This window comes from Loxodonta africana, chromosome 17 (assembly GCF_030014295.1).
Source record: "Loxodonta africana isolate mLoxAfr1 chromosome 17, mLoxAfr1.hap2, whole genome shotgun sequence".
Taxonomy (NCBI): domain Eukaryota; kingdom Metazoa; phylum Chordata; class Mammalia; order Proboscidea; family Elephantidae; genus Loxodonta; species Loxodonta africana.
In genome coordinates, this window is record NC_087358.1 from 66,142,372 (window position 1) to 66,155,005 (window position 12,634).

The window sequence follows — 12,634 nt, forward strand, 5'->3', positions numbered from 1 at the left end:
TATTTATCACACTCCTGGCTGCGGCCAGTACCACAGCAAACGCTGCCAGAGCACTTCCCGTTTTTCACCCTCACTTCGTAGAAAGGCTTATCTTTTCAGCTAAAATGCTATGTATTTGGCGTCAGCTCAAAGATAATATGTCAGGGAAAAGTCTGAGTTAAAACTTCAGCCAATGTGAATTTTATTCACAAACGGCCAAAACAAACACCTAATCCTGCAACTACTAACATCCCACCCACCTTCATTCCCCCTTGTTATACTAATAATATGTGTACCTCAATCCCCACTGTTGTTGTTGCTGTTAGGTGCCATTGAGTCAATATCAACCCACAGTGACCCCATGTGACAAGAGCAGGACTGCCCTGTAGGGTTTTCTAAGCTATAATCTTTACAGAAGCAGGTCTCCAGGCCTTTCTCCTATGGAGCAGCTGGGTGGATTCTAACTGCCAACCTTCCAGTTAGCAGCTGAGTGCTTAACCATTGTGCCACCAGGGCTCCTTCAATGTCCACTAGTCATGACAAATCATCGGCCCAAAGCCCGGGTTTGGGGAATAGTGTCTGAGCACTCAGTAGCTACTGTGCTCATTCTAAGCACAACGCTCTGTTAGTAATCGTGGAAAGACATACCTGAATGGTGAAAGGAGTGAGTTTCTTTTTGTTGATTGTTCTCTCATCTATTGTGTCTGGCACTGATAAATTGATCATTTTACTGAAAGAGAAGGGATTAAAGGATTTGATTAAAGAATTCTGAATTACAGAACCAGTAACATTGGATTTAAGTTTCAGCGATATTTTTTTTTTATCCCTAGGGGCGCAGTGGTTAAGAGCTCAGCTGCTTATCACAACATCAGCAGTTCGAATCCACCAGCCACCCCTTGAAAACCCTATGGGTCAGTTCTACTCTGTCCTATAGGGTTGCTATGAGTCAGAATCGACTCGACAGTAACCAGTTTGTTTTTTTTCATCCAGTGTTTCAATATAAATTCAATTATGAAAATTCCAAACTACTTAGGAAAAGGCTAGTGTTTCTGAAGCCCTACATGGAGACAGGAAGTGAGGACCTCATGCCATTCACTCACCTGAAAACTGCAGACTAATCCTGGTTCCCTAAGCACATTAGGAATTTCTGGGTGGACAGTCAAAGCAAATCCCTCAAGAATACTTCACTTTCTTGGCCAAGAAAATTGTTCCCATTATTAAAAGACTATCTGTATACTTTTGAGCTTATATAATGCCAACATTTGTTTTTGTTACCTGGTGGAATTCTGTACCGTCAACCAATCATATGACAACCTTTTTTCTATTCCATTAGCCCTGGTGGTGCAGTGGTTAAGAGCCTGGCTGGTAACCAGAAGCTTGGCAGTTCAAATCTACCAGCCGCTCCTTGGAAACCCAACGAGGCAGTTCTACTAGGTCCTACAGGGTCCCTGTGAGTTGGAATTGACTTGACGGTAGTGGGTTTGTTTTTTGGTTTTATAGCCATTATTTTCATGGTAGTCTCATGTGTTGCACAGTAGAACTGTACTCTGTAGAATTTTCATGGCTGTGACCTTTTGGAAATAGATTACCAGGCCTTTCTTCCGAGGTACCCGTAGTTGGGTTTGAACCACCAACCTTTAGTTAGTAGCCCAGTGCTTAACTGTTTGCACCACCCACGGACTCAGTAAGTTGCAATTGACTCAGTGGCAACTGGTTTGGGGTTTTCTGTTTGTTTAGCTATTATTTTACCTGTTTTTTACAAATTTCATCCACTAGATCACCTAATACATTGATTAGACATCTAAAACAAGCAGTTGTTGTTTAAATGAACAACTGATTTTACCCAAGTTAGTATCTGTTTAACTTTCAATGGGAAATAAAAATGTTTCCTTAAGTCACCTCCATTTTATTTAAAGAAAAGAAATTGAAATAAAAAATTTCAAAAGAAATAACAAAAACAAAGAATGGTGAACTCAGCTGTGACTATACCTTTTTTAAGAAGAAAAACGAGCATTCACTTTGTTCCCTAATATTTTTTAAGCAACTACCTTTTTATTGTTGTTCCTTAAAGATATACTTCCATAGCTTTTCCATGTGCACGTGTATGTGTGTGTGTGTGTACGTGTGTGTTAAAATAAAAGGCATTTTATTTGAATTTACACAAAGCAAACTCCTTAATCATCATTTGAAAGACATGAGACTAGTAGTTAATTAGAAGCTCTGGAAGACTGAAAGGGAGGGTCTGACCTTCTCCCTGCTTTTGAAAAGCTTACAGTCAAGGTATAGAGACAAAATACAAGCCTATAAAAAGCTACCTTAACAGCCTACAGCAGTACATTCTAATAGCTCCCAAGGTGTTATAAACAATGTGTCCTCTAAGAATTCAGTGAAGGGACAGATTTCTGGGGGTTTGAATAAACCAGAAAAATTTCATGGTGAAAGGATTTGTATAGGAGAAGAAGATGGGGAAGGACCTTCTAAAAATGAAAGTAAAAGGCGAAGCCACAGTTCTAAGTTCCCAGCAGGGTATGCACGGGGGAGAGAGAAGATTCTCTGAAGCCTGCAGGGATTCACGCGATCCTTCATGCTGCTCCCTGGGCTGGGTCCCACTGAGTCATCTGGGTTTTGGGAGGTTAGACCAGGAGATTGAAGGAGGACCATGGAGTGTGTTGGGTACCAAGCTAAGGAGTCAGGACTTATTCTGTAGGCTAGGTTGTTTGTTTTTAGTTATTTTTAGGTGAAAACATGGACAGTAAAGCATACAGCAACTCAAGGATTTCTACATGTACAACTTGGGACACGGATGACATTCTTCAAGTTGTGCAACCATTCCTGCTATCTTCTTCCAAATCATTCCACCACCATTAACACAAACCTGTAGGCTAGTTTGTTCAATGCTTTTTTTCTTTTTTTAGTAGTTGAACCTTTTCAGAATACAATCTCATGCTGAGCTCTAATAAACAAAATACCAAAAGCAGAGTTGCTGTGGTCAGAGCAGAGGAGGGGGAGTTCCCTTCACCTCCTGAGCCCACCTCAGGTTGGACACGTCAAGTCTCCTCACCAGGATCATGTTCTGCAGTGGCAGAGAAGCTGCTAAGGCAAGAGCTCCAGAGGCAGTTTCGAAGACAGCATTCTGAACTGACCAGCACTGTGTTTAGAGGATGAAGGATACAGAGCCCTGGTGGTGCAGTGGTTAAGAGCTATGGCTGCTAACCAAAAGGCTGGCAGTTCGAATCCACCAGCTGCTCCTTGGAAACAGTTCTACTCTGTCCTATAGGGTCGTTATGAGTTGGAATCAACTTGACAGCAACGGGTTTAGTTTGGTTTTACGTAGGGTACACATTCTTCCTTGTCCTGGTGCCCTCAGTATTGCAGTTGTATCTTTGTGTGCAACAAAGTCCCTTTACTGAAGGATTACAGCTTGCATTGGATCACTTCAGTTATCGTGCTGCTCTTATGACCCCTATGTACTCTCACCACCTTCTTCTGTCCATTTGCCATATCGTGGTGGCTTGTGTGATGCTGGAAGCTATGCTACTGGTATATCAAATATCAGCCAGGTCACCCATGGTGGAAAGGTTTCAGCAGAGCTTCCAGACTAAGATAGACTAGAAAGAAAGGTCCAGTGTTCTACTTCCGAAATTCAGCCAATGAAAACCTTATAAATCACAACAGAACACTGTTCAATATAGTGCTGGAAGATGAGCCTCCTAGGTTGGGAGGCACTCAAAATGCACAGTGACCACAACAATGGACTCAAACGTAACAATAATCATGAAGATGATGCAGGATGGTTCTGCTGTACATGGGTTGCCATGAGTCAGAGCCTACTCAATGGTAGTTAACAACATGTGCTTTCATGGTAGGTCAAGCTCAGATGATGCAAACCAGTATATATTCCCAAAGTAATCGCTATTGACCTTGTATGACTATATCTATGTCTATGCTTATCTCTACAATGTGTCTCTCCACAAAAGCAGGTTTACATTTCTCTTTGTGAGTTGCCTTTGTAATATGTTTACAGTTGCCGACCTCACAAGTGAAAGGCCAGGAATGCATTTCAGGTTCCTGCTGAGTGCCAGGGGAAGTTGGCCCAGGATAAGTCTATGGGTGGGAGCCTTTGTACACCAAGGAGGAAGTATTACTCACCAGAGAACAATGCCATCCCCAACGGAGTTAAAGAGGTCGTCTGTGTTGGGATTCATCGGGATGACGTGCCTACAATCGGGATCATTTTCCAGGGCTTTGTTTATCCAGTTGACAAAGGCATACTTTTCTTCCTCTGCAAGCAAATGATTAGAATAACTCACTTGCAAAGAGAAAATCTGGTATGAACAAAATTAAACACATCCATCTTAGAATCTCTTGCCCAGGAGAGACACTGTGAGGTTATCTGGTCATTATCCCATCATCTCATGTTTATTGACATTTAAACATCTCAGATCATTTAACAGTAACTCGAAAGATTACATAGGAACCTTAGGGGGCAGTGAGCTTATGTTAAAGAGGGAGGAATGACTCAGAAAAGGAAGGTGAAAATGGTTGCACGACTCAAATGTAATTAATGTCAATAAATGGTACATAAGGAAACTGTTGACTTGGTGTATATTTTGCTGTGTATATCCTCAACAATGACAACAAAATAAATACATATATGTGGAGCCCTGGTGGCACAGTGGTTAAGAGCTTGGTTGCTAACCAAAATGTTGGCAGTTCAAACCACTAGCCACTCCTTGGAAACCCTATGGGCAGTTCTACTCTGTCCTATAGGGTCGCTTTGAGTTGGAATCAACTTGACGGCAACGGGTTGTTTGTTGTTGTTTTGCACACACACACACACACACAACATATATATAAATCTCAGATAGTTGGGAAAATAGGTACAGAATCTACGTGTACTTCAATATATAAAACATACAGGAAGCAGATTTAGAAGGATATTTTAATCTTTCTGTTTATACACACACACATACACACACGGAAATTTTAAATATGAATGTGGTCTAATGTTTACAGGATGAAACTCAGAGCTTCGTCTAAAATAGCAAAAGCAGAATCGCTCTGGTTGGAGAGAGGAGGGGGCTCAGAGTCTTTAGCTCTGAAAGCCTGCTGATTTAAATGTTGGCTGACCATAGGTAATCTCTGCAATATCACTGAGCTTCTTCTTACAGTTATAATGAAATTGCTATGAAATGAAATTATTTATGATGTACTCTTTCTTTCCTATCATTGAAGCTGCCAGAAGTTGATTTTAGAAGTTGTAATAAAACCTCAAGCTATGCTTTACAGACAAGCACTGTGTTTCCCAAATTGTGTGTTACGGAAAACTCATTTTATCTCTTCAAAAGAATCCCGGGTCACAAGAGTTGGGAAAACATTACACAGCATATTAGTGTCTTGAAGGTTCAAAATGCACGTTTACATAGCAAAAGTTCTGAAAGTCATATATTTAAAAATAAAAGGCTTAACTCTGTCTTAGCAATTATAGACAGTATTTAACCATGTAACTCATCTTTAAGGTCAATTAATATTTTGAACAACTCAGTTTGGGAAATGTTGGTTTACTGTACTGTTTGCTATTAGAAGGTTCCACTAAGGCTGTTGGATGGCAGCCTTCTAAACAAATGCATAATTTTTAAAAAATCATACAGAAAATTATTGCCTGATATAAAAACAATTTTTTTTGGCTATTCAGTAGGCATTGAGAATAATCATGAAATTGGAGGTAAAAGCCTGAGTAGCTAATTCTGTCCATAAGATTTACAAAGGAATTTTGGCAGTCTTTAATGTATTTAAAAAAAAAATGGTGGTGGTATTACTGGTGGCACAGTGGTTAAGAGCCATGGCTGCTAACTAAAAGGTTAGCAGTTTAAATCCACCAGCTGCTCCCTGAAAACCCTATAGAGCAGCTCTACTCTGTCCTGTAGAGTCAACATGAGTCAAAATCAACTCGACAGCAACAGGTATGTGTGGTGTGTGTGTGTGGTGGTATTATTTGGTATTAGACCTCACCTGGAGCTAGGACTGCTTCTATCTTATGTACCTGGAATTGGCCCACTTATGTACAAGAAAACAGGTAGTAGTCTATAAACTTGAGTTTGTGGCTCTCTTTGCTGATCCTCCTTAGGTTTGAGTATCAAGTGTAGTTCTGTAACCCCAGAAGGTGTGGGTTTTTTCTATTCCTTTTCTTTTCGCTCTCCCTCAGCTATCTCTTCATCCCAACACCGTCTCCATCTCTGCTTTCCTCCCTTTAGTCCGACCTACCTGAATAGGAATGCTGGGTGCCAACACTGGACTGCTCCGAGGTGCCACCAATCGCACAAATTCCTTCCTTCTTATTGATTGCTTTTCTAAAGGTCTTGGCAACCTCCGTGCTTTTTAGCCCACGAAAAATCTGCAAAAGGTATCATGCATCCTTAGAAACCCAAGGTGTGATCACGAAAACCCTGAAGGAAAGACCACGTAACGTAGAAGCACCCATAGGTAGCAGGTGGGAATTTTTTTTATGAATATTTTTTTGAAACTGCATACAAGTTCCAAGTTTCAAATGTGTCTTCTTGTATCATTCTGCATCATACTTACCTTCATAAACTCGTCAAAGCTGATCCTCCCATCTTTGTCCAGATCACCTGTAGCAATCAGGTTTTCTGTAATTTCTCTCACTCTATAACCAGGCAGAGGCAAGCAGGCAGCCTTGAACAAGTCATTCAACTCATTGCAGCTGATGTACCCGTTGCCATCGATATCTGCGATGCAAAGGACATACAAGTTTCAGATATCAGCATTGGAGAGGTGAGAGAAGACTAGATGGAGGTGAGGAGGCAAGGGGTCATGGCTTGATCACGTAGGTGTCATAGCTTGATCCCATGAAAGAGTCAGGGTCTCATAAGAGGCCTGTTGTGATTGGGTATGGGTATTAGCATTACCTCCAACATCCAGAGTAAATGAGTCATTATTTCAAAACAGAGGTCTGGGCAACAGAATCTAAACGAACTATTAGAAAAACAGAAGGGAAAAATAAATCACAGGTTTAGAGTAAGAAATAGCATTTAATAGTAGGAAAACAAAGGAACCCAAAGAAAACAGAAAAGATACAAAAGATGAGACTTAGGGGCCATTTCCAGGAAAAAGCTACAGGTGGGAAAGGTCCGTATTCCATCATTGGACAAGGAGAGAAGTTAATTTTCTTGAATTACGTCTTTCATCAAGTTCCACCAGCACCTGTAACCAATACCACTGGATTCTTGTTGGCTCCACTATTTTGCTCATGTTACCATTTCACCGGGGCTGTCCCAAAGCTACTCAATAAAGAAGAGAACTGTGCAACATGAAATACCAGCTCTACTCACCAACTTTGGCAAAAGCTTCCCTAAGCTCCATCATTTCTTCATCGGACACTGATCCTCTGGCCATTTTTTATTGCTTTAGGTGACAGATCTGGGGGAGGGGGACACAAAGAATGATTTTTGTGCAACTTTATTCTTAAAGTACCACATAAAGAAGCAATTCCTGTTTATCAAACAAAGAAATTCTTCTCTGCATCCCCCATGATGTATAACTACCTTCCCCAAAATAAGAAATACCTTTTTCTTAACCCACCATCTCATAGTCTCCAAAGACGGCCCTCAATAACTCCTCCCCGACCGGTTAATACACCCTGCTCCTCACATTACTTCTCTTCCCCCTTGAATCTGGGCTGATCCTGTGACTGCTTTCACCCTTAGCAGATGGTGGAAGTGATGCGCAGGATGGGAAACGTTCGCTCCTTCCTTTTGGAACGTTCCCTCTTAGAACCCATCTGCCATGTTGTGAGACACCCAAGTCACATGAAGAGACTAATGAAGGAAAACTGGGTGCTCTGGTTCACAGTGACTACTGAGCCCCCAGATGACAAATAGCATCAGCTGGGCCATTGTGGACTTTCCAGCCCTATTGAGCTCCCAGGGGACTACAGCCTCAGTCAACATCACATGGAGAAGAAGTATTGCCCAGCTGTGCCCAGTCAATCAACCAATAGAATCAAGAGAGATGATAAAATGACTGCTGTTTTAAATTACGAAGTTTTAGAGTAGTAAACTACACAGCAGTAGACAACTAAAACACTCTAAATTTTTACATAAATGTCTTTTTTAGAGCGATGCCTTTAATGTTCATTTTTAAAACTAATATTTTGCCAAGCCAATGGATAAATTTTGTGACTTCAAAGGGAGTTACCCAAGTTGTCTAACTATTTAGAGAAGGAGGAAGGGAAGCTGGCCCTGTAATAACTCATACGTGGGGCACAGGGGGATTTTTCGGTGTTCCCACATAGGATTCGGTCTTGCTGAGAAAATGCCACTGCTTGAGCAATTTCCCTTTCCTGCTGTTATTGCTGCCCTCTAGTGGGTAGGAAGAGAGTGAAACAGAAGACATTATATTCTCCCTGCTTCTAGCTAATCTATTCCCTAAAATTTCAAATAGGAGTTCCACTGAAACGTGATAGATTTCCTCCTGGGGAGAGGATAGGTGGGGTGGGAACCTGGAAATGGGGTATTTCCTAAGCATAATTATAGGATCTCTATGGGTCGGAATTGACTCAATGGCAATGGTTTTTGTTTTTTTAAATACAATAGTGAAATTACCGATTTCTGAAAATACTTTAAATTCCTGACAGGATGCTGTTGTAAATCTACTTCCTATTCTATATTTTCACTTCATTCTGTAGCGCTGTACTTGTTCTCAATGGCAAGCAACAACCACACAAAAAAGGAAGCAGTTTTAACTGTTAAACCTGTAATTCAAAATGCATGACATTCTACACGTTCTATTTTGCAAATTCACATCCGGTATTCCGCAGCTTACTGTCCTGCCACTTACATATTTCAGTGGTTTCAAACTGTTTCCCCAGGCAACACTTTATTAGCCAAAATCTTACATGTGAATAAGGGTGAACAAATAAAAGTAACAACTGGGAGAGCCTTTGGTTGAAGAAACCAAGAGGTACCCCCTGTCCCTATTATCCTAGCTTCTTGTCATCTTACACATCTGTGGGAACTCCAGGGGGCACGATTTGAACCTTAGGGAACTGTATACGCTATGATTATTTAGATTACTTTAAAAATACATTTTTGCTACTAAAAAAAATCTTATTATTATTTGTTTTAGAGCTCTAAAAAGATATTGGTCCATTGGGTTCTCTAAAAGAAGGTGAAAACGAGGACTAACTGCAAAAGCAAACACAATCTCATTCATGGTTCACAATTGCCCACAGAGATGGTTACTGGTACCGGCGCTCTGACTTTCTTCCCTTTCCTTCCCTCTACTCTTCTCCCCTTCCCTTCCCTCTACTCTTCTCCCCTTCCCTTCTTTCCCTCTTATTTCATTTCTTTCCCTCCCCTTCCATTCTTTCCACCATGCCTCGTTCCAGAAGCAGTTTGAACCAGGTTACAAAGATACATCCAAACCTAAGAGTAAAACCAATGATATGATACACCGTGTGAGAAAGAGAAGTAGGTATAAGGTGAAATAGGATGATGGCAGGGAAGAACTTTAAGAGTTTAAATACATGCATCTTGTCAGAATTAGGCTGAAAACCTAGCTCCAAGTTCTCTAGTCCCAATGCAGAACGGAAATATCACCAGTTACACAACTCACTCTATCTTTATGAGTCACACAAACCAATTTGTCTTCTAATCGTCTTAGGGCAGTGGAACTGGGGTCTGATAGTAATGTATTCACCCAGTCCTCAAGAAGAGGACACTTGTGAGATGTAGTAGCCCCTTGTGAGAGGTAGCCTTTATATGTGAGCTGATGGCATAAAACCTGTTGCTGTTGAGTAGAATTTCCATGCATAGCGATCCTATACGACAGAGTAGGACTACCTTTTGGTTAGCAGCCGAGCTCCTCTGAGCTGATGGTATATGTACCTATATTCTCATCTTATACAGCAGGAAACAGAAGCTCAGAGAAGTTCAGAAATAGCTTAGATCACACAGCTAGGTAAGGAGAAGCCAAGACTCAAATTCTCAAGCCTTTTCTCCTCTACCACCTATCTGCCCAGGTTCAATTCCTTCATATTTCTTTCAGATGCTGTCATGGATTAAATTGTGTCCCCCCAAAATATGTGTTAACTTGGTCAGGCCATGATCCCCAGTATTGTGCAGTTTTCCTCCATTTTGTGATTTTCCTATGTGTTATAAATCATAATCTCTGTCTGTGGTTAAAGAGGATTAGGGTGGGATGTAACAACCATTGCTTAGGTCATATCCCTGATCCAATGTAATGGGGAGTTTCCCTGGGGTGTGGCACGTACCACCTTTTATTTACAAGAGATAAAAGGACGGGGAAGCAAACAGAGAGTGGGTGACCTCATACCACCAAGAAAGCAAAGCTGGAAGCAGAGTGTGTTCTTTGGACCTGGGGTTCCTGTGTGGAGAAGCTCCTAGTCCAGGGAAAGATTGATGACAAGGACCTTCCTCCAGAGCCAACAGAAATAGAAAGCCTTCCCCTGGAGATGACGCCCCGAATTTGGACTTGTAGCCTACTAGACTGTGAGAGGATAAATTTCTCTTTGATAAAGCTATCCACTTGTGGTATTTCTGTTACAGCAGCACTAGATGCCTAAGACAGATGCTCATTTCATCCACTCACTCATTCGCTCAGCAATTATCCATTAAGTATCTATAATATGCACAGCCCCACGAGAGATTTAAAAAGCTACTACAATTCAATAACAAAACTACAATCTCTTACTGTCTAGATGGTCCCACTTAGGAAGCTTTTGCTTTCATGTGTTAAGAAACAGAGGTTCTGTTGTAAGAAATAAGTCACATAACTTTACGCGCTTAACTAAATTCTTGTGACTAATTTGACTTGGCTCTTTTTCATACTCTCCACCGATACTCAATAATGCTCATTACAGAAGGTTCTCCCTCATCATATTGTAGCACAGCCTGGTGGTAACATCTGGTCTAAAGCCCTATACCTGGTTGGCCCTTGTTGTTTTTAAGTGTCTTAACACCTCTTGTTTATGGCTACTCATGGGTTAGGGAACAAATTCATTTATTTAGCAAATATTCTGTGAATGAGCCAGGCACTGTTCTCCATTTCAGATGAGGCATGTCTACATGGACCTAGTGAGCCATCCTGGAAGTACGAGGGACAAGGGAAGAACTGAAACAATATTATAGGTAAAGAGGATCAGTGGGATTTCTGAATCCAAACCTGGACCTAACCTTTGACACAGGAATTCCAGACGTTAGAGGCTCTAAGAGACTGGTGAATGCGATGGCGTTTTAAAATTCAAGAGGAGAGCCAAGGAAGAAATGAAAAAAAAAGAGAATCTAAAGATCATGACACAGCAGAAAAGCAGAGAAAATATTTTAGCATAAAAATTACATGACCCTTCCAGACTTCCTGGACCCACGGAAGCTGGATGAACCCTTAAAGCTATTGCCCTGAGGTAATCTTTAAAACCGAAACCAAGATATCCCCCTTAGTCTTCTTAAAACCAAACAATGCTGTTGTTGTTAGGTACCATAGAGCCGGTCCCGACTCATAGTGACCCCACGCACAACAGAACAAAACACGGCCCAGTCCTGAGCCGTACTCACAATGTTTGAGGCTATGTTTGAGGACATTGTTGCACCACTGTGTCAGATCATCTCGTTGACAGTCTTCCTCTTTTTTCCCTGACTCTACTTTACCAAGCATGATATCCTTTTCCAGGGATTGGTCCCCCAGATACATGTCCAAAGCAGGTGAGACGAAGCCTCGCCATCCTCAAAAACCAAAAAGTAATTTAGCTTAACCAGTAAACACTGTCTGCTTTGAGTACTGTGCTCTTTTAAGAATTATCTGTATAGGATCAAAGTGACAACACCAACTGAAAAGATTAGATAAGAATCCTGAAGGGCAGTGAGTGTTATGTTAATGAGGGAGGAACAACTCAGAAAAGGAAGGGGAGAATGGACGCACAATTCAAAGAACATAATCAATGTCACTGAACTGTACATGTAGAAACAGCTAAATTGGTGTACATTTTGCTGTGTATAGCCTCAACAACAAAATAAATAATAAAAAAGAAAGACTTTGAAAAAAATTACATGACCCATTCAAATAACACATAGGAAGGAGGAAAAGGTTATTCTAAAACCATGTGATTTTAAGCCATATCAACTAGGTCAAAACGAAAAACCCTGAGCAACTGGGTAACAGTATTTTTCTAAGAGATTTGTAAGGACGAATCAACTCAGTCAACACCATGATTTTGAACAAAGATGTCACTTTGAGGACTAAGGTACACCTAACTCATAGGGTTTTTAACTCAAGCCATGGTATTTTCGATTGCCTCGTATGCATGTGAAAGCTGGATAATGAATAAGGAAGACCAAAGAAGAATTGATGCCTTTGAATTACGGCGTTAGCGAAGAATATTGAATATACCACGGACTGCCAGAAGAGTGAACAAATCTGCCTTGGAAGAAGTACAGCCAAAATGCTCCTTACAAGTGGGGATGGCAAGACTTTGTTTCACGTACTTTGGATATATTATCAGGAGGGACAAGCCCCTGAAGAAGGATATCATGCTTGCTAAAATAGAGGGTCAGCGAAAAAGAGGAAGGCTCTCAATGAGATGGATGACTTTCAATGAGATGGATTGACACAGTAGCTGCAA

The 12,634-nt window shown here is 41.0% G+C and overlaps 1 protein-coding gene across 1 annotated transcript in view; it reads right to left on the minus strand.

Moving 5' to 3' along the window:
* Window positions 1-12,634, minus strand: part of LCP1 (lymphocyte cytosolic protein 1) — a 65,534-nt gene that overhangs the window by 33,387 nt on the left and 19,513 nt on the right. Inside the window, exons 2-6 of the mRNA XM_023551298.2 lie at window positions 7,329-7,416; window positions 6,562-6,725; window positions 6,244-6,373; window positions 4,129-4,261; window positions 628-709 (exon numbers count right to left, since the gene is read on the minus strand). Of these exons, the coding sequence (XP_023407066.1) occupies window positions 628-709; window positions 4,129-4,261; window positions 6,244-6,373; window positions 6,562-6,725; window positions 7,329-7,392 (573 nt within the window). The 5' untranslated portion in view covers window positions 7,393-7,416. The remainder of the gene's footprint in view (window positions 1-627; window positions 710-4,128; window positions 4,262-6,243; window positions 6,374-6,561; window positions 6,726-7,328; window positions 7,417-12,634) is intronic.